At 43.1% G+C, this 22,125-nt stretch overlaps 1 protein-coding gene across 3 annotated transcripts in view; it reads right to left on the bottom strand.

Annotated features, from left to right (window-relative positions):
* The window catches only part of nell2b (neural EGFL like 2b), a 51,505-nt gene that overhangs the window by 26,898 nt on the left and 2,482 nt on the right, over positions 1 to 22,125 (bottom strand). For 2 of the 3 annotated variants that reach the window (XM_077006746.1, XM_077006748.1), the window contains exons 3-12: positions 16,895 to 17,045; positions 14,758 to 14,931; positions 14,538 to 14,634; positions 14,002 to 14,074; positions 13,745 to 13,827; positions 13,070 to 13,198; positions 9,090 to 9,192; positions 6,980 to 7,071; positions 6,214 to 6,322; positions 2,351 to 2,485 (exon numbers count right to left, since the gene is read on the bottom strand). In XM_077006746.1, coding sequence (XP_076862861.1) covers positions 2,351 to 2,485; positions 6,214 to 6,322; positions 6,980 to 7,071; positions 9,090 to 9,192; positions 13,070 to 13,198; positions 13,745 to 13,827; positions 14,002 to 14,074; positions 14,538 to 14,634; positions 14,758 to 14,931; positions 16,895 to 17,045 — 1,146 coding nt within the window. The remainder of the gene's footprint in view (positions 1 to 2,350; positions 2,486 to 6,213; positions 6,323 to 6,979; positions 7,072 to 9,089; positions 9,193 to 13,069; positions 13,199 to 13,744; positions 13,828 to 14,001; positions 14,075 to 14,537; positions 14,635 to 14,757; positions 14,932 to 16,894; positions 17,046 to 22,125) is intronic. The other variant, XM_077006747.1, reaches the window with a different exon arrangement.

Genomic DNA, 22,125 nt, shown 5'->3' on the forward strand with positions numbered 1-22,125 from the left:
TGTCTTTTTCAGTATTACTAATATTCCAAAAGCTAATGCCAGATAACTATTAATATACAACATACTATACTTCCCTGAGGCAAGTGTGTGATTAGACAGCCCTACTAAGGCAAAACACTTATCTCAAACTCAGGTGAAAGTGAAGACTGGATTTCCAAGCCTCTAAAATGGGACAAAGAGACTCAAATAAGCAGGGACTCAAAATTCCTCAGGCACCTACAAGAAATGTCAGTTTCCCACAAAATAAAAAGCTTCAACATGTCCTCGTATCTGTACGATATATACTTAGGTTTCCAACATTCATGTCAGTATGTTCCATAGCTTTGTTTGCTAGCTGAAAAAACTCATGGCTGCTTGATGTTTTCCTGGAATATCTATACATCCACAAATATCATTACACCCTGACAGACTGTAATGCTGAATTTCTTTATCTACCACTAAAAACAACATGAGAGACCACTAGAAACAGCCTACTGTAAATGCTCTTTAATAGATTACGTTGCACATCCACATAAGTAACCAAAGCAAACAAGTGGACTGAAAAATAACTGTTATTCTTGTAAATTTTGCCACCAAGTCCCAGTATCACAAGGTAACCATCCTTATCTCAAACAAATAGAATGCACAACTCAAGTGTTTTTGTGCATGCAAACAAATGTAAAATTCACACACACACACACACACACACACACACACACACACACACACACACACACACACACACACACACACACACACACACACACACACACACACACCAGGGTATCTGCACATTTTTAAATCTCAAATTCAATGACTTTTAAGACCTTTTTAATACCTCTCACAAGAAAAAATAATACTATTACCGGGGATGCAGGTGTTGGCGAACGAAAATTGTTGACGTTGTTGAGGCCGTATACTCCAACGCTAGTAATCTAGCACTAGGACCCTGGAGCGGTTATTTTCTGCATTAGCGCTAGATTCGGCAAAGTTCACATCGCGCCAGAACAACTGAACAACACACACTTACAATAATTTAATGCCTCCCCTCATAAAATTCCAGACATTTTAAGACATTTTTAGGCCTTGAATATGGAAAACTAAATTTAAGACATTTTAAGACTTTTTAAGGACCCGCGGGTACCCTGACACACACACACACACACACACACACACACACACACACACACACACACACACACACACACACACACACACACACACACACACACACGCACAAATTTAGCATTAGTGCCAGATTATGCAATCCATTAATTAGATGCACAAGAGTGAGAGCCATGCTGAAACACTCTTTTTTTGAGGCACTGATTAATTACAAGGGCTCTTTGTCTCTTTATTAGTGCTGTCAATTCCAGGTGCCGCGATTAAAAGTCCTCACCAGGATTTTGCTCAAGCTTTCTAGATTTTCTAATTAGCAATCCAGGTAAAATTAGTGGAATCAACACAATACAGGAAGCCTGTGCAAAATCCTGGTGAGTAAGTTGAAGAACGTAAGAACGTTGTTGAGCGGGGGGTGGGGGGGTGGCGGCGACGTAACACTCGTGACGGAGTGTTTTTTTCAATAGCGCTGAAATAAATGCTCCGGTTTAAAATTAATTCTCCCGTCAAAATTAAGAAATATTTTTAACAATTTATTCTGGGTCCGGATGGGATGGCATTTGGGTCCGTATCCAGTTAATCAAGAATGAGATTGGGTCCGGACAGGACTGTGTTCGGGTCCGGATCCGGACTGCGGTCCGCCTGTTGGTGACCTCTGTTCTAGACCATGCTTTGGTAGAGATGGGCTAGATCACACTGTGGTAGAGATGTTCTAGACCATGCTGTGGTAGAGATATTCCAGACCACACTGATGAACCACCTGGCGTCCATCACAAGACATTTACATTGACAATATCAACACCCAGAACTTTCATTCTAGTTACCTTATACTTAGCCTGATTGTGTGATTTGTTTGTAACTTGTGTATTCATCTGTATAATTTGTTTTTGTGTAATTTGTGTGTTAACGGGCCACCCAATGGAGGATGGGTTCCCTTTTGAGTCTTGGTCCTCCCATGGTTTCTTCCTATTCCCCACCATCTAGGGAGTTTTTCCTTGCCACTGTCGCCTTTGGCTTACTCATTAGGTATTTGGACCCATAGTATTGTTAACCTTGTAAATCCTGTAAAGCGCTTTGTGACAACATGTGTTGTGAAAAGCACTATACAAATATATTTGATTTGATTTGACTGTGGTAAAGATGGGGTAGAACATACTGTGGAAGAGATGGGCTAGATCACACTGTGGTAGAGATGTTCTAGAGCACGCTGTGGTAGAGGTGGGCTAGTCCACGCTGTGCTGCAGTAACATACCTTGGCAGTAGGCGCTGTCGTCTCGCAGTTCCCGATAGCCATTGTTGCAGCTGCAGCAGGCCCCTGCTTCCAGATTCACACACTGCGAATTCTCCATGCAGTTGTGTGCATAGCCCTCCATGCAGAAATCATGCCCTGGGGTGGGAGACAAAATATGTGTCACCCTCCTGCCATGCTTAATGAACATATGGGTGTGTGTGTGTGTGGTGTTATGCATTGCATAGATTAAAAAAGCAGAGGCATCAGTGAAACACATGGATTAGTGTTGACCAAGTCCATTATTTACGTGTCTAATGAGCAGATGCAGTAACCTTAAGAGGGAACTCATTAGCAAAAGAGACAATTTGGAGTGGTGTGTGTCTGTGAGAGAGAGAGCCTGTGCATTTGTATGCATCTGTGTGTGTGTGTGTGTGTGTGTGTGTGTGTGTGTGTGTGTGTGTGTGGAAGAGAGTGAGAGAGGCAGTTAAGTATCTAAGCAGTTAAATCACTGCCATATCTTAATTAACCTCCTCTGATGCAGGTTAAGTTGTGGTCCAGCTTCTTCGTCAATCACTCCCAACTGAAATGTCTTTGGCTTCAAGCAGAAATACTCATTATGTAAAAAAATATTCTGACAGGGTTAGGTCATCTTCTCTTTGTTCCAATAATTATTGCGTGACCTGATTTTCTCAATGTAAATGAGTAGCAATTTAGTCTGGAACAATTCTGACAAACGTGTCTTCCAGTGTTGAATTCAGCATAGTAATACACAAGGATGCTGATTGTTAAACTCACAACAGGGTATACCCTGTCTAAGTAGAATAAATAGAATCTATTTTCCTTGTTTATCCTTCCTTCAGCCTGGTGTAGGCTTACATCAAAATAATCCTTTTATTGCTTATCATAGTGATTTAGCTAAGGAAAAGGCTTTTATTAACAATCCTCACACAGCTATAAAGACGTCCACAAAAAGCAGGACCAAAGTATGGACCAAAGTAAAATGCAAAATTCAGGTTACGCTTAACTTGTTACCAAAAACTTCACACAAGGAATTGTTAGGAGGTACAAATCAATACAATCACACGTGTCAGGGCTTTTTTGACGTCACTTCTAAGAATGCTGAAAGGGCCTTGAGAACAAGCAGGTGTTGTCTCAAACAGAACAAACAGATGATGTCATCAAGCCTCATACATCCTGGGCCAAACTCTGAAGGGAGCTGGGCCAAGGGTCACAGCAAACAGGAGCCACTTCACTGGAGCATTTGGACATTCCTAAATGAGAATCGGTAGGAAATAAACTTGGATCTTCAACCCTAGAAGAGAAACTGTTGTAGTCAGCATGCCTCTGGCTTGGGGAAATACCAATAATAATTACAAAGGAGAGCTTTGTTATCACTGGACCTGGTGGGTTTTTGACAACCATTGAACTCTTCTTCAAAGGAGTATATTGCATATGGTGAAACTGAGTCCCATTTGGAAGAAAACAGCTACCATAAAAACTACCATAGTGATACATGCATGCAAGTTCCCTTGCTGACACCTTCAGGAGTACAGTTACAGCACTGCACCACCTGCGATGCACAGCAACACTACAAGTTTGAACTGTTGTATACGCTGTTGCAGGCCAGCTGCCTGATAATTGTGCTTGTTTCTGAGGTACATTTGAACTCAACAAAACCCAACAGAATACAACAGAACATCTACACGCTTATGAAACTGGAGATGCAGAGCAGAGAAGCAGAGGAGATGAAGAAGAGATTTTGTTAGACAGCGGGCAACTGAGCCTTGTCTCTGTCCTGGGAGAGGGTAGTTGGGAGGTATATTGAGAATGTATGACAGGGATGTAAAACTTTGGTAGGCACGCCAGAATGCCAAAGCAGCTCATTCACGTGCAGGTCCACCATCTCTGTGGAACTGCAGATTCTCCACTGCTTTCTTCCCCTCACTGCACCCAGCCCCGAAGCCATGTTGAGAAGGTTTGCCCCCAGCATGGCGTTCTAATGAGCTAGAGCTTCCCTGGGCTGTGGGGGAGGTGTGAGGGGTTACTGGTAATGAGGGGTACCAGGGACGGATGTTTCCTTCTGTGTGGGTTAACAGCATATGTGGTGCTGATTGAAACCTCTGGTCTTATCATGGAGGCAAGCTAATCCACATGACTAATAGGACAGCATGATAAGGTACAAAACCTGCTTCGGTATAATGCTGCCATGTTTGGCCCCTCTCTAGCGCTCCTGTCACCTTGGCAAGCCCATCTTGTGTCTTTCTTGGTTTACTTCCAGGTTATATTCCATGTGCTCTTTGGTTTTCGTTCTGTTAGTTACACCCTTCAGACATTTCACCTATGTCTTGTTCAGTTCTCATTAGCCTGTGTATTTATACTCGGTGTTTAGTTAGTTTTCTCTACTGATCGTTTGTCTTTTCCACGCTGTTGCCCTGTTCTCCCAGTCGATTCTGTCAGTTTATCTGTTCACTGTTATCGTGTTTTGCCTTCAATTTGTTTATAATGCTTTGTGGATCTGCTTGTCTATGTGTGTCAACCCCAGAACCGTTCTGGATTCTGGATTAGCCCATAATAAATCTCACTCTTCTCAGCATGTGTTCGCCTCGTAATCGCTCCATATAACAACTGTGTTGGGGGGGGGGGGGGCGTCTTATTATTTATTATTTACATTGAGGGGGCGGGACACCCTTTCGCCCTCCCGTGGCGCCGGCCCTGACTTAATGTGATGCAGAAAGACTAGCTTGTATTCCTTTGACCAAATGTCCTTTGACAATGTGTACATGTGATGGATTGTACAAATGAAACTTCCACTTATCTGTAACACCTGCTTTTGGGATGGCCCAGATAAAGATTTACTCAGCACACAGCTATTACCATGCCTCTCTAATAAACAGTAAAACAGTAAAATACTGTCTGCTTTTAGTGTTAAAAAGGCTCAGAAATATATATGAAATATTAATGTGGTGCTGTGTGATTTTTTAAAATATGTGTTCTGTATATTGTTTAGATGAAATATTATTTATTTTGGTTGGCTGTTGGTCTTTCCAGTTCTGTTTGGATTTGGGAGTTTGAGCCTTCAAAACTGGTGTATATGGTGGGCAGTATAAAAATTGGATTACAATCTTTTTTTCAATAGTCAACAAAAAATACATTTGTGACATTGCTCAACATGTGTGTTACTTGCAGCTTGGTTAGCAGTTGTTGAGAGGCAGAATGCAACTTTAGAACTCTATGGACTGAGAATGAAAGCAAAAGCCACAGTGAGAGCAAAGCACTTCACTGGCCCCTCAGAGACATCTACCCCCGCCCTGTCCTGACATCGAACCCCCCCGACACAGCGGGTAGAGCAGGACTGATAACAGTACCACAGCCCTGGGTTCGAGTCTCAGTAGCGCTGATAAATATGTAAGTCACTCTGGCCAGATGCCGCAAATGTACTTTAACTAACCCGTAATCAGCTTTCTCCACTAAGTGGGCACGATCGGTTCAGTGAATCCAGCGCTCTTCACGAAAGCCCATCTTAGCAAAGCTTGCTTTGTGGTATAACCCCACAGGTCATTAAAAATGAACTGATTACCAGTGAAAGAGGAACAAGGAACTTCAGCAACAGCCTGCACTGTTAAATGGCTTTGCATAATAATAAGCAAACAGATATGTGGTAAATGTTTTTATGTGGTAAATACTCTGATGATGATGATGAATGCAGCTCTGTTCTGATATTTTGTGATTCTTGTTTTGGATTTGATATCAGACTCTTTTGTTCTGGCATAGTCCTGAAGTAGAAGGTTTAATCTCTTTTTTCCTTTTGTAGCATTGTAACTAATTGTGTGTGTGTTTGTGTGTGTGTAGGTGTGTGTGTGTGTGTGTGTGCGTATGTGCCTCACCTCGACACACCCTGCAGCAGCGGTCTGTGAGGGTTATCTGCTCTGATTCAGGGCAGCTCAGCTCTGGACACTGTGTGCTTGCAATCTCAATTCTGCGCATGCTACGGTCCTGTCCACCCACACACATGTACACACACACACATGTACACACACACACACACACACACACACACACACACACACACACACACACACACACACACACACACACACACACACACACACACACACACAAATAGGTGAGAGATTAACTTCAAATAACTTCAAGGAAATGTCTCTCATCTCCTGTATGAAACAGCTAGTGAGAGAAAGAGCTTAAATAAGCGCTCCTAAATGAAATATATAGCTCAAAACTCTAACTGAAGTTAGTTTCTCATTCTACCAGTCAAACCATGTGATCACCAGTCATCAAACCTAAAGACCTACTGGGAATAGCACTACCTGCCCCTTGATCTCAAGTTATACAACTGCTTATGACTGACATGCCAGTGTGAACCTCTTCCTTTTCTACACAGTAATGACATATTCTGCTATATAAGAAACCTGAAAAAAGAATAGCAAGAATTCTCTAAGCCTTATTCAAACCTATAACACATATTATAATATGTGCTACAGACAGATGGGCTTCAAATAAATTATGTCATACAATTTAAATCTCTTAAATAGACATGATGACTAATTAATAGATCTTAGGACACCTCTGATTTTTTTTTCTTGTAAATGTGCTGTGAATCAGACTGAATGTTCTCAGTTAATACTGTCTTACCCTGCACTCAAAAAGCAGACAGTTCCCACTGGAATCATGGACACTCTTACGATCGCCTTCCACATACACCCTCCCCCTGAAGAGACACACCGCTACAGGGAGAAATACAACATGGGAGGAGGGTGTGTGTGCGTGTGTGTGTGTGTGTGTGTGTGTGTGTGGGGGGGGGGGGGGGGGGGGGGTCAGACAGAGAGAGAGAAATCTAATCAGCATGTTAGATTAGTTAGCGTTCCAGTGAGTTAAATAACAGATTTAGTGATTAGTCAAACAGCCATTAGAGCTGCTTACTGAAACATGTCAGTGCTCTGCTTGACATTGGCCTTGAATTATTTATGATCTGTGGGCTTGTGTGTGTGTGTGCGCGGGCGTGCATGCATGTGTATATGTGTCTGTGTGTGCATGTGTCTGTGTGAGTGGGTGGCTGGGGGGTTTGTGGGTGCCTTCCCATTAGTTGCCAGGGGAACAGAGCAACATAACGCAGTGATACGGTCAGCCTGTTTTTTTTAAGGCAGGCCGCCTGACCACAGCTGGGTTTTGCTCGTCTGCGTTTGGTAGGAAACAGGAAGGTACAAAAACACCGAGGATGAAATTGAGAGGGGGGGGGGGGGGGGGGGGGGGGTGGAACAGCTTCAGAGAGGAAACTTCATAAAGTGAATGCAAGGACTGCAGAGAGCTGGAGCTCACATGCCCAGCAGCGCGTCCTGAGAAGATCATGCTGATCAAACCCATACGCTTTGATGTTCCAATGCCACAGAGTTCAGCTAATCCGCATGGTCTGTTTGCTGCCGCACTAGGCCAGCTTCAGTATACACTTCCTGTGTTGCCTTTGATTTAAACTTAACTGCAGGTGTAGATGAGAACGTGTGAAGACAGCAAAACCCAGCAAAGATGGCAACTTGTTCACAGGCAGCAGTATTGGCAGCAGCAGCAGCATCAGCTGCATTCGGGTGTGTGAAGTTTTGACGTGTGGAGTTTGGGTGTGTGGAATATGGGCGTGTGGAATATGGGTGTGTGGAGTTTGGGTGTGTTGAGTTCAGGAGTGTCGGTTGTGTATGGTATGGTTCTGCTGGGCTCTGTGCTGGCCGGTCGGGGTGTGCGGCGAGCCGTACTTACTGGCCATGGTCCTTCATTAGACATAGCCAAATGAAAAAATGACCGTAGTATTAAAAAAACCGTCCATACCACTGTTGTCATAATCGCATGTACTATGTGCAACATACCCTTTCCGGGCTTGTGTTAGAATCTGAAGATGAGGTGTTGTTTGGCCTTTTCTCACAATATCCACTTTTTCGTTGAATGACCGTGTTGAAAATGGTGTTGTTGACAATATCCTGCTATTCCATCATTTTCGCTTGGAAAACCTCAAGGTAGTGCTGGCTAGGAGCTAGCTAACTAGCTAGCACACGAGCTAAAAGCTCACGAGGTATCCAACCATGCAAAACTGATGTACGAGGACCAACGAGAATACCCTGAGCACATTAGAGCACGCCCCCACCATTCTAATTCGAAATATGATTGGTTGAAAAAACTGCCAATCCATAATAAAAGCTGGCAATGTAAAAGGCAAGGGTATGCGACAGATAAACAGAAGGTCCTGGGGGAGGTCCTTTCTCTCTTTTACCTAGAAACAACGGTGTGAATTATTCTGATTGGTTGATTTTGAATTTCAGGTTTTTTTTCCAGCACAAGCACGATTTGAAAGCCGATTTAGAGGAAAAATACAAATTATTGGTGAAGTGTTATTAACATATATTACATATAATAGATAAAGCATCTTTTTCAAGTTCAGAGAAGGCCTTGACAGTTCGCCACTGGTGCAAAGTGTGTGTGTGTGTGCGTGTGTGTGTGTGTGTGTGTGGGGGGGGGGGGGGGGGGGGGGGGTGTGTATATATGCATGAGTGGGATTGTGTGTGAGTAGGTGTGTGTGTGTGTGTGTGTGTGTGTGTGTGTGTGTGTGTGTGTGTGTCTGTGTGAGTAGGACTCTGTGTGTGAATGGGTGTATGTGTGTGATTGAGTGTGTGTGTATGAGTTGGGGTGTGTGCGCACATGTGTGTGTGTGTGTGTGTGTGTGTGTGTGTGTGCCCAATAGACATGGGGACGTTGGACTCACGCTGACACTCTTTGCAGCAAGCTCCGGGTACGTAGGCTGGGGCAGTATCTGGAGGGCACTGGGGTGCAGGACAGTAGATATTTTCACACTCCACACTGCCATTCTGTAACACACAAACACACACACAGACACACAAAACACACAGATAAGTGCACCAAAAGCACCTCCGTTAGCTCAAATGTGTCTCTATAGCCCAGTAACTACTTACTGTAGCTCTCACACATCTGAGCTGTGTTATTTGTTGTTGTTTTTCAAACATACTGCTGAGGTTTATTTTCTTCAAAGGCCAATTTTCTTCAAATACTAAAGAAGCTTTCATCTGTTCAGCTTGGCTATGCTAAAGCCTGTACTCATAGTTATGCAGTTATGCATTCTCTAGCCCCCCAGACCAGAGACCAGCACAGTCTGCTAATTCCCCTACTAAACCCCTATGTGGGTGATTCTCATGAAATCAGACATATGAGGTGGCATTAAGGATTGTGATGAACAGGTAAATCCTATCAATTTGGGAAACACTGGTTCATAAACATCTCATCATAGGCTATATTGGAAGTGATTAAAAGAAGACATTGTAATATTTAAAATTATATATTTTTTATAATTTAGTGTGAAATTCTCAGTACCGCAACGCGTCCATTGCTGAATCTCGGCTCTTCAACTATACGATTTTTATATTTAAAATAAATAAATAATAAAAAACTTAAATGTATCTCATAAAGCAAATTGTTACAGTCAATAAAAATGTATTACTTGGAATTCATTGGTAAAAGAAAAGAAAATATTTAGAAAAAGAACTTTGGTCACAGCCAATGTTCTCAGCCTCCGCAACAATTTTCAAGCACCATTTAAGACCACAAGGAACAGAAAAAAAACAGCCATTTTGAGGAGGGGAACACCTTTTACTGTAACACCCAAGATGACTACCAAGTAAGCCCTTCATTTTATACCTCTCCAGATAAATGTTAAAAACTTGGTTGTCAGCAAGCATACACAACTTTTTGTTTCTCATTACCGAAACAGCAAGTTTTCTATGTTTAAATTTTTTTATTTTTGTTGAGTTTTGGGAATTTTAAAGGTTTTTGAAGTCTAAATACAAAAAGCTAACAAAAGTTTAGCTAGGCATCATAGTGGCCCCACAGAGATTAAAGAAGGTTAAGGTCACTCATACTCCGCAACAGCCTTCTCATACACCGCAACAATTTAAGGCCTGTTGCGGTGGAGAGATTCACTATTGCGGTAATGAGAAATGAATGTTTTAAGTAATATATATAATATTGTTTCACAAAAAAGCCTTTATTTACATACATACATATATATATATATATATATATATATATATATATATATATATATATATATATATATATATATATATATATATATATATAAAACTTATCTATTACTTATAAGATGCAATGTCAGGGTTGCCAAATTTTCAAGATCACTTGGAGTGAGATTTGAACCTGGAGTGTAGGTGGCGAGTGTAAATTGTTAAGGGGGGGGGGGGGGGGGGTATTAGCGAACTAGTAGCTCATTGAATCATAGATATGGATCAGAGGTAAATAAACTAGATTTTTTTTTCAGCGTGAGAAATCGGATGTGTGGCGTGAGAGCGTGTAAAGACAGTCAAATGCGTGTGTCTCATGCTCAATGCGTGAGAGTTGGCAACCCTGCAATGTTATTTCCTTCCAGAAAAGAATCTATTCATTATAAAACTGCACTCGCAAAAACTAGGCTGGCTAAGTTCAGAGAGAAAATCTACAACAATCCTGAGCTACTTGAGGAGTACAGACGGAAAGAGAGAGAGAGGTTCGGTGATGGGGAGATAATAGGAAAACACACACACAGGTGGAGACAACTGTGAAAGACAGGCGTGTACATGAGGCTGAGGCAGATGTGCGCTCACACATGCACACATATAATGAACTCCAAGGCTTTTGAGGGGACGGTGTGGACAAACACTGGCCAGTGGCCCGGGGCTTTGTCCACGTTTTTCCCAGCACATGTCCCCTAAATTTTAACTGCACCATATTTAACTGGTCCAGCCATTTGCCCCACGGAGGGTGTGTTAGTTTGGATGAATGTGTGTCTTTGTCCTTGTCTCTTTTTGTATAGGTAGATGAATGAGAATGAGTGTTGGGGGGGGGGGGGGGTGTACATGTATGGATGTACATGTGCGTGTAGGTGTATATATGTATGAGGGTCTATATATGAGGGTGTGTGTGTGTATGTGTGTGTATCTGGTTGTGTGTATGTGAATATATAATGAGGGTGTATATAAGGGGGTGTGTATATGTATGTAAGGGTGTATATATGGGGGTGAATGTAAATGAGTTTGAGTGTATGAGTGAGGACGGCTGGTTCTGGGTTGGGGCTTGTCATGCCTGGTCCTCTCCCGGCTGCTCCCATGTGGTTACTTCTCCCACCCAGATGGGGGACGCCTTGGGGTTTCGGGGCCTGGCTTGGTGCTCCGGTGTGGCGGTTGGCCCGCTCCCCTGGGCGGTTGTGGTCCGGGGCGGCTCGGGGCTCCTCGGTGGGTGGGGGGCCCTGCCGGGTGATGGGTGGCTCTCAGGGGTGTGTGGCGCTGGGGCCTTGCTACTGGCCCATGGTGGGGAGGGGGGCATCCTGGGAGGGGGGGGGGGGGGGGGGGAGGCTCTGTTTCCTCTGCTTCCCTTGGGCCTGCGCCTTGGTTGGGGGGTTGCTCTCCGGGGTCTCCCCCTCCCGTCCCAGTGTGCGGGGCATGCGGGGGTCACTGGGAAGTGTGGCCCTGGAACTCCACTGATCCTGGAAGGGCCGTGGGTGGGTGGGATTCCCAGGTCTTTCTCTGCCTACCTCTGGCCTCTGGGGGAATGTTGTCGCAGCTTTCTACCCTCGCTATTAAGTGCATTCCGTACATTTATCCTATGTTGCACTAACAAACACACACACTCACACATGCACATACATCACAGTCATTTGTGCTATATGTCTTGGGTATACTTTCTGCTCTTCTTTGCAGTGGTCATTTGAGCTGGTTGTTTTGTTATTTTGCCTACCCTTCTGTCTTTTCCCTATTTATTTTCTCTTCTCCTCTTTTCTATATTCTATCTTCTTATGGTCCACCTAACCCCAATTATTGTTATCACTATTGCACTGTATTATACAGAATTGTTGTCATTTGATCTGTACATAAAAACAAAGTTGTCCTCCAAAGATGGGGGGTGGAGGTGGGACACAAAAAAAAAAAAACTTACTAAGAATTTTCAATAGCAAATGCCACATTTTGTTCAATATTGCTACTACATACAAAACTCATTACCGAAACATTGACTCTCTTTTCCGAAACACCATTCTCTTTACCGCAACACACATTTATTTACTCATTATTTTACTGTTATAAAACAAATTCTAGTTTATAATGGTATTTGGATGAATTGTATTTCTTCATACGTCATTTGTACTAAATAAGTAATTATACATGTAATTTTTCAGTTAAATATCCTGAAAAGACAGGACATGAATCGTGAAATCTGTTGCGGTAATGAGACAAATCATAAAATTGAAAAAAATGGGAAATTTATAAACATAATATTTTCTGGGTTATATACACATATTAGCACAACTGTTAATAATATCTATTTAAAAAGTAACAAATGTGTCACTTTTAAACCATATCTGTTCTGCGTTATCATGTTGCGGTACTGAGAATTTGTGTGCTCTGACTGACTAAAATGGTGCAAAATATACAAAAAAAAAATAATAATAATTAAAAAAAAAAGTGTTTCTAAGAAGTTCAAACCCTAATCTTGCATAACAAAAAGAAATTTTGTATTCAAATGCCTTTTGAATTTTTTCAAGTGTGAACCGTTTTAAATCTGGTTTTCATGAGAATCACCCATTAACTGACAACTCAGTAAGCTTCGCCCAAGCATGGAAACAACCAAGTCGTGCTGCGCTCGGACATTCAGGCTGCACTCGACCATGAGGAGGTGCGACTGTACCGAGCACGTGCAGTTCTTGCAACCGGCTATCCAGACCTCCTCGTCCCTGTACACATCCCCGCTCACAGAGCACGTCCTCTCGCAGTAGCATCCATCCAGGGCCTTCATTCGCTCCTCTGCCTGCGCAAGCTGCAGCCACGGGACAGGGGGCCGGTAGGGTGTGCAGGCATGAAACGAGGACGCAAAACACAGAAGAGCAGAGCATGTCGGCGTCTTTTAGCCTTTGATTTGTTTTTTTTTTTTTCTGCAGTCATCTAGATGGATTTTCTGAGGTCTAAAAAGAGATGGGAAGGGACAGGGCCTTTTGAAGTCTAATCAGCATGGGTTCTCAAACTGCTAAAGCTCTTAGTTGAGCAGAAACAGCAGCATGAACAGATGTTGAGACTGGGTAGCAATTACATCACCCCAAAGAGATATCTTTATAATGTAATTTAAATGTCTTATTACTTAAAGGTGCAGCATTTTAAAATTTATTTGGATACTGTAATGGCTTTAGATAATGGCTTTTTTTCTTACCCACATCTTTGGGTGTTACAAGTGCAATAAAAATAACTGGAGACAGGACACGACGTTTAAGATGGTAAAATGTTCACTATCTTTGCTACACAATATTTTCTCTTAAAAACCCAATACAAGGTTATTATTCAACTGGCTTAGTGCAGCAAACCCGGACACCTTGCTTGACGTTTTGGCCAAAATGTCCTGCAGCTCCATGATCTTCTGCACCAGCCCGTGAAAATCATTGCAGGTGGGACAAGCTAAAATCGAAAAGAATATCAGAGGAGACAAGTGGCCTAATAAACATTTTGAGGGAATCGTTATTGATCTGCAATCATTGAGAAAACACATTAGTCTAAATTTAATAAGACATGATTTATGAGTGTGTTCTCTGCTTGGGGGGGGGGGGGGGGGGGGGTTAGGGCAACACGCACTGCGGTTGAGGTCCGGACACTGGGACACGTATCCTTGAGGCATGAGGAGTACCTCGACATCCTGCATCGCACCCTGGGGGTGGGTGAGAAAGAGAGAGAAAAGAGTGGAAGGGAGAGAGGGGCAGGAAGAGAAAGATAGAGAGAGAGGGAGTGCTTGAGAGGATGGAGAATGAGAGAGAGATAGTGTAAGAAAGAACGACAGAGAAAAGGAGAGAGAGGAGAGGATAAAGACAAGGGGTGGGTGACAGGTAGGTGAAAGAATAGACAGAAAAGAGACAGAGAAGGGAATGCAGTCAGATACATGAAGTGAGACTAATCACTATTCACAAAAGGTGTAGTACAACTTTATTAACGTCAACAGTTTGATGGGAGCTGACTTAATTAATCAGACCTCACGATGAGATGGAGCGAATGAGCTCCATGTGAAAGGCGGGGACAGCTACGTGAAATGTCAAAGCCACGCCTTGCACAGCTGAGTGTGAACTAGTGACAACATCAGAGCATGCAGATCAGGCCAAGTGCACAGCAGCAAGTACCTTGAAGAGCCCATGGGCATTATTCCTTTGACCAATCCACACAGTGGCCCCTGCAGGAATGTCCATCGATGGCATCTCCACGACCCTCTCATAGATTCTTTGAAAAAAATTAAACAAAGCAATCAAGCTCTCAATTAAAGAGATTGCAGTGATGTTCCTGGGGTGTGAGGTACAGGCAATGAGCTGCCTCACAACCACCCACACTCTCGGCCCCGCCCACCTGCTGCAGTCCACATAGAGGAGAAGCTGTGAGGCGCTGAGCGACACGGCCAGCCGGTGCCACCGCCCGTCGGCCAGGCGGTAGGGGAAGACTTCCGCCCGCGTCCGCCGCTCCGCCGTGCGGTAGTGCAGGCGGATCTCACTGCGCTGCCCACTGCTCTCCAGCTCCAGGTACCTGCCGAACACAAGCACGGCACCCCCTAGCTGCCATTTCACTTAAGCACAGAGTACAGCGAAGATGGAGAGGTCAAACAGTATGGTCAGGGAGATTACAAAAAAGCCTGTGAAGCAATCCAGAAGAGTCTTACTTTCAGTGGATGTGCTTTAGTATACTTAAAAAAACTATGCAGTTCAGATTATCTATTTCGGTTTATTGTGTTATTATAATGTTATTATGCATAGATACTGAGCAAGGAGAACCGAAAAGAGTCAAAGACAGACTTTAAAATGAAAAGGAAGTCCCATGAACTTTACTGCTGAAGATGGAAATGGGACACTAGGGACCCCCACATACCTCTGTAAGAGCCCCTAAAAACGTACCTCTGTAAGAGACCCTAAATACTCACCTCTGAAAGACCCCCTACATACCTTACCTTGTAGGAGCACCAAAATACTCACCTGTCAGCACCCAAAGCTCCAAACAATATAAACCTTTTGAAATCAACAGCAATATTTATATATTTCAAGCACTACTGTCTTCTCTCACCCCCAAAAGCAGCTATGTAGGGTGTGGTGTGAGAGGCCTGAGAGGGTCAGGGGAGGTTAAAGAAATTAACAGCACCCCACCCTCTTCATAGATAAGCAGGCCTCAAACCCACAACTCCCTCACCCTGCGCAACCGGTCTCACACACGAAGGGAACTCGCTCATAATCTCTTGCTATATCTTTCTCACTATTAAGCATCCATGCTCTGATCAATTAGATTCACTGTCTACTAAATGTCCATATATCTGGCTATTCATTAAACTGCCTTCTACCTGGTATAAATGACTGTTTGAGTACGTATCTACCAATCAGTTTGTATATCCATCATCAGTATGTCGAGTTGCTAACCAAATATATCCAGCACTGACTCAGATTATCTATTAATTAAATTGAACATCGGCACAACTAGTGGCTTAATCACCTGTCCACTGCTTGGGGAATGAATGACAAAAAAAGATAAAAACGAAATCACTCCGGTTTATCTTGGCACAACACCCCTGAGCATCTCAGGGTTCTGCCAAACCAGGGGGAGTTTGGCATCGCACGTGCGCCCGCTGGTGCTGTCGGCTGTTTGGAGGAACAGGCTGCGAGAGCCGCGTGCGCGCCCAAGCTGACACATGACACCCCTGTGGCGTGAGCACTCTGACCTTAGGGGGAAGAAGAATCGATACACTGTGTGTGCCTTGGAAAGGTCATGAGACACTCCCATCAGCGACACCACACACGCGCATGCACCATCAACAGAGTGGCTCACGCTTGAGCACACACTCTGAATATCATTGCAGGATGAGTGAAGGGGTCCATAGATAGACAAAAAAAGACGGGGAATTTGGGGAATTTTCACCCAAATTAGTTCTTTCGACTCTTCACATCAAGACAGATCTGAAGACGGCACATGCTTTTGATCACATGTGCATGCAAACTTTTGATTGCACATTGGAGGAAGCTTTCATGGTTGCAGGAGCACTATCGTGATTACAGATCAGCTATTAGGTTGGCGTGTCGGAGATGAGGGGCAACTGTTAATGTGTGGGAAAAGGAGAGAACACTAATATACCGATGATTAAATGTAAACAATAGCAACTGGTGCTGCCTGATCTTTGGGTCATAATTAATATGCTGTAGCTACTTCTTGATCCTGGTGGTCTCTTCAGGGACAGAACAGCAGCTGTTGAATTTACGCCGATAGAGATTAGCATAGCAAAATCAGTAACAGAATGACCCTCATGTAAATAGATTTGTAAAGTCTAGAATTGAATGAGCTTTTTTTGATGAACACATGTACTAATGATTCTAGCAGGATTTCATGGACTTAGGATGTATGAACACATCATCAACTAATGAACAATTTTCACTGCAAACTGTCTGAAGGGTCTGATGCTGCACTTAAGTGACCACGGAGGCTTGTGGCTGTCTGATGTCCTGCCGTGTACCTCTGGTCCCCGTGGTGGATTGACAGCATCACCCCAGAGTTGAACTTGTCCTGTCTGACTGTGAGCAGGAGGGTAAACTCCATCCGGCTTCGGAGCTTCTGCACCATCCGCTCAGCAACCCCCGTAGAGGCTCGAACACTTCTCCACATATCTGAGAGAGAGGAGGTCAGAGAGAGAGAGAGATAGAGAGAGACAGACAAACAGAGAGACTGTGTACCAGTGGCATCATTCATAGAACGGCTGAATTCTATTCATAGTACAGTTATGGCATGTCTCCTGGTCAACAGAAGTGAATGCATTATGAGAGCAGATCACTGGGATGAACTGGTTTTCTGTCTTTTTATACCACATGGGGAAAAACATGAACAAAGAGCGCAAATCAATGTTGTCTGCAAGAGCCTAAAAAAAGATCCCTCCTTTTTTTTCTCTGTTCTCCTCTAACAATGTCTCGTGATGGTCTTGAATGGGTTTCACACATAAAAGCAATTGCCTCTCCTTCTGTTAGCATCTTTGAGCTAGGTCAAGCATCAGGATGTGACACCAGGGTCAAACAGCTATTGATCTCCAAGAAGAAAACATCTCAGACTTTCAAGGCTGGAGCTTCAGTAAAAAACCACATCTGACTGCCGGCTAGGACGCGTGGTCTTGAAGGGTCGATCTGAGCAGAGAAGGGCCAAAGTGAAGGCCCTGCAACAGATGGACAGCTATTAGTAGCATCTCAGGAGCTTTGATGAACAGAATAGACAATAAACCCTGACCAGAAGTTAGTGCTTTAGAAACCAACAGCAAACAAATAAGTTCACAAGCAAAACAATGGTCCCAACAACAGCACATCTTCTGTTTCTCAAAAAGCACCTTCACGGTGAAAATCATTTTTGTTTGATTTGTTGCCAGTTGTAAATTGTTGGAAAATATGTATTATTCAGTCAGAATTAGTTTATTATGCTATTCAGTACATTATTCAGTATCTATGACAAAAAATGCTGTTATTAATGGCTGACCTTAGGACTAGACGCTCTGTGGTCATAAACCATTTACTTCAGTCCTCTTACCTCGGAATAAAACAGAACAAAATCCCAGACACAAGACACCTCCCAACATTCAGTGTATAAATTCAGATAACCTTGCACAAGCCAACCTCAAGTCTGGAGAGGAGCTGTTTTAACTAATATTTAACTAATATGCACAGCTCCTGGCCATCCAGGGCAATTATAATAGAGACTTTTACATCTACAGCTGAGGCCTCAATCCCTCACAAACCCTGTTCATATTAAACATCTAGTCTACATCCTGATCATGAGTGACAGTCTGGTCCTTACTGATTTAATGATAGTGGTTGCATTAAAGATGGCCCCGCATAGATATTTATGGGATATGAAGGCAGACTTTTATGACTTTTTCTCAGAAGTGATTACATGAAATATTAGCAGTGGACTGGGCATGGGCCTCGCATAAAGCTCCAGTTTTCTTTGAAACCCTTACACACTGGCCAGCCACAAAGACCTGATTTTGTGAGAAAGAGAATATAAATACACTCACAAGTACACACACACACACATGTGCACACATACACTTATTGACAGACTCGCATACAAACATACATGCACACACACCAGTAGCGAACCGTGACCATTAAACCTGGGCCCGCTATAACCCCCCCTCCCCGAATTTTTTTTTTCCTCTCCTAATAAACTGCATTAAAGAATAAAGAAATAACCGAGACAACAGTATAGCTTTAGAAACGCAATAAACAATAACATTTGTAGTAGATCACTTGTTAAGCAAATAATACGTTTCCAAACAAAATAAAGTTCACAGCTCCGTGGTTCTCGGGAGCGGAATATGTAAACAACGCGCACAAGGGTATCAAAGGAATGAATCGAAACCAGTGACTGTATATATAATGGATGGTACGTCGTCGTTGACTCCCATTGTGAACTTTTGAAGCCACCAAGATGGCCGCACGGACACTGCCATCTTGCATGCGCTTGCGCAGTAGATGAAAATTGGAGCCAGAGCATGCGCATTAGAACCGGTAGGCAGGACAGTATCTCCGCCAGAGACCGTATCTCCGCCCCGACATTTGTTAGGATACGCCCACCAGTATAGAAACTTTTGACGTTTTACAAAATAAACAAAAGTAAAAGGTTTTAATACTGCTGTCGAGAGTTTTTGCTGTCGAGAGCTTTGATGTTGAGCGCGTTCACATTTGAGCATCTGGTATTAGATGTCAAGCAACGCAGCTATTAACTGTCAATCACCTTATCGCCACACCCCTTTAAATAACACTTAATAACTTCTATAAAATCTGTTTATCGTTGAGAAAAACACTGGGAGAGATACTAACGCAATGGGGTGTTATAGAATTGACAAAATATAATTGCTCAAAATACTTATTTTACGTATAATAAAAATTCAAAGTTTCTCGTCCGGCCCGTTCACTTACATGGGAATGGGCGGGGTTAAAAGTTGTACTGCAGCCAGCCATTAAAGGGCAGCTGACTAACGGAGGCTTCACTTTTCACTTGTGTCATCCAGTCCACTTATATATACGGTCTCTGATCGAAACTAGCTAGCAGTGGTACCAGACCCGGCTGCAGAAACATTTTAAAGGGGGGGCATTGTATTTTTTCAGGGGGGCAAATTTTTTTCAAAAAGCCTTTTATTTGCTTAAAATTGAACAGCGGCTCTATGGCGACTCCAGTGCTGAGAAACAACAATCTGTCAATAAAATCCCAAAATCTAAACAAACAAACAAAAAAAAACAATAGTGCAGTGCTTTGTTCATTCAATTAAATTAAAAGTCAAATATATGCAAAAACACATGCAGTGAAAAACATAAGCACTGAAATAAGTCCGAATATCCATGCCACACGAACAACGGTGAGCGTAGCTGTTTCTCAAGTATGAACTTTAGTCAGTGACCCGCCCCCCTCCAACTGTAATTGGCTAGAACGTTGCCTTCCTTCACTGATTGGTTGAATTGTATGACTGACAAACTGAGATAGGAAAAATAGAAAGATGGTCACTCAGAGGTGAAAACAAAACAAAAAAAAACATATACAGCTTCCAGTCCAGTCAGGGGGGGCATAGCTGACTCTGTGGGGGGGCACTGCCCGCCAATGCCCGGCCATGCCGCCGGGTCTGAGTGGTACGCTAACGACAGCTGGCGTCGCCACAGCGGCCAGAAATTATTATACAGTTAAGGCCGCCCACTAAGAGGGAAGATATGATTGGTCAATTTTACTGTCATTTGAAACTGGTATTGCTCTGAACTGCCAGGCCCTCTGTAAACGAACAGCGGGCATCACAGTCCTGATAGAGGGACACAGGCTCACAGGCTTCCACTTAACCCCTCACCTTCCAACACAGATTGAATAGACACGGTTGAATAATTTATTTGCTTATATTGCTTATATTTCTGTAATTGTTTAGATGTCGATTGTCAAACTGTAAGTAGATAATATAAAATTGGATAAATTATATTATATATATTTATGTTTTAAGAATATTTCAGGCCCTCTGAGAGGGCGTAGAGGGCCCTGACGGTTCCCTACTGATATATATATATATATATATATATATATATAGAGAGAGAGAGAGAGAGAGAGAGAGAGATGAGTTAGCTGTAGAGTTTGCAGGAAGCTGGCTGTCTCCTCAGGTAGGAATATTTGAATCAGCCCTGTGAACGCTGCAGAGACATCTGCTGGCTTCTGCTTTCCGCCTGTCCACACACACTCACACACACACACACACACATACGCGGCTATCCAAATTCAGCAGAGGCCTGCAGTGCAATCAGGTACATATATATTCAAGTAAACACACCCACATACACCCACCCATACATACACAAGCACATGATCATACACACACACAAACACATACACACACACACACACACACACACACACACACACACACACACACACACACACACACACACACACACACACACACACACACACACACACACACACACACACACACACACACACAGAGGCCTGCCAGCGCACCCTAATGTTCTCTAGCTATTGTGCGGTGAACCGCAGGGGTGTTGTAAGCTTCAGACGTAAGCCTGTTCTTTGAAAAGGATGAAGACTAAATCCTCTGCTCTCATTACTCAGGCTGAGTCGAAGTCATAATGCGGAACTGAATCTGTGCTCTGACTGACTCAGAACAGAACTGAACTGTAGAGCCCGACTGCGATCCTACTAGTGACAGACTGTGTTATTGACATAGCCCAGTCTTAGTGTTGGACCTGAACATCCTTTATAGACTATAGACTATAGACTACACTCTTGAACCTGGAAACCTACCAAATCAGACTCAATTTCTTCTGTGATATAATTAAAGTGTAAAGGATGGAATCACTTGATGTCAACATAATTGTAGCTGACACTGAAAGCTTTACATCACACTATAAGGCTTCTTCTCATGCTCAGTATGAGAGCATCAGTACTTAATGAATGAAAGTGTGGAAAAGCAGGCCATCCCCACCCATTGAAAAATAGCTCATTCTTAAGGGGCACGTTGAGCAGCCACCTCGCTAAAACAACGCTCTCCATCTCATTCACCTCCTTCCCATTATCTCATGCCTCCGGTTCCTTTAGAATGTTGAGCTGTGACAGCAGCAGCCTTTAATGCCACCGTTTCATTGACCGATTCCATGATCTGTCATCTCACGTTACCTTACACAACAGCCCATCCAAACGTAGAGGAACCAGATAAATGAAGGCTGATGACTGGGAAGCAGGCAAGTGCAGACTGACACAGAGGACAAACAGCAAGCACCTCCTGTGTGCAATAGAGAAAGGAGCCCTGCCTGGGCTGTGTATGCTGGAGCATCTTAACAGAGAGGATACACCAATCAGAGAACTTATTCTGCATTCTATTCATTCATTAAATTCTTATATTTTTGGAACATAGCCAGCAATGAGCAATGTGGTCCAGTAGATCAAAACATGACACGGTTGCTATGAAGGCACAATATTCATTTCTGCATCTTTATAAATGAATACTGCACCTTATTAGCAATAGTGTCAGAATTATATATATAATATAGGTATATATATATATATATATATATATATATATATATATATATATATATACTGTATATACACTACTACTGAAAAGCAATTACAGCATCAGCATCAAGCTGAATGCTGAAAGAGAGGTCCCACAGCAAATCTGCCTGATGAAGGCTGCTCCATTGAACTCCACTGGCC

Source organism: Brachyhypopomus gauderio, chromosome 5 (genome assembly GCF_052324685.1).
Source record: "Brachyhypopomus gauderio isolate BG-103 chromosome 5, BGAUD_0.2, whole genome shotgun sequence".
NCBI classification, from domain to species: Eukaryota; Metazoa; Chordata; class Actinopteri; order Gymnotiformes; family Hypopomidae; genus Brachyhypopomus; species Brachyhypopomus gauderio.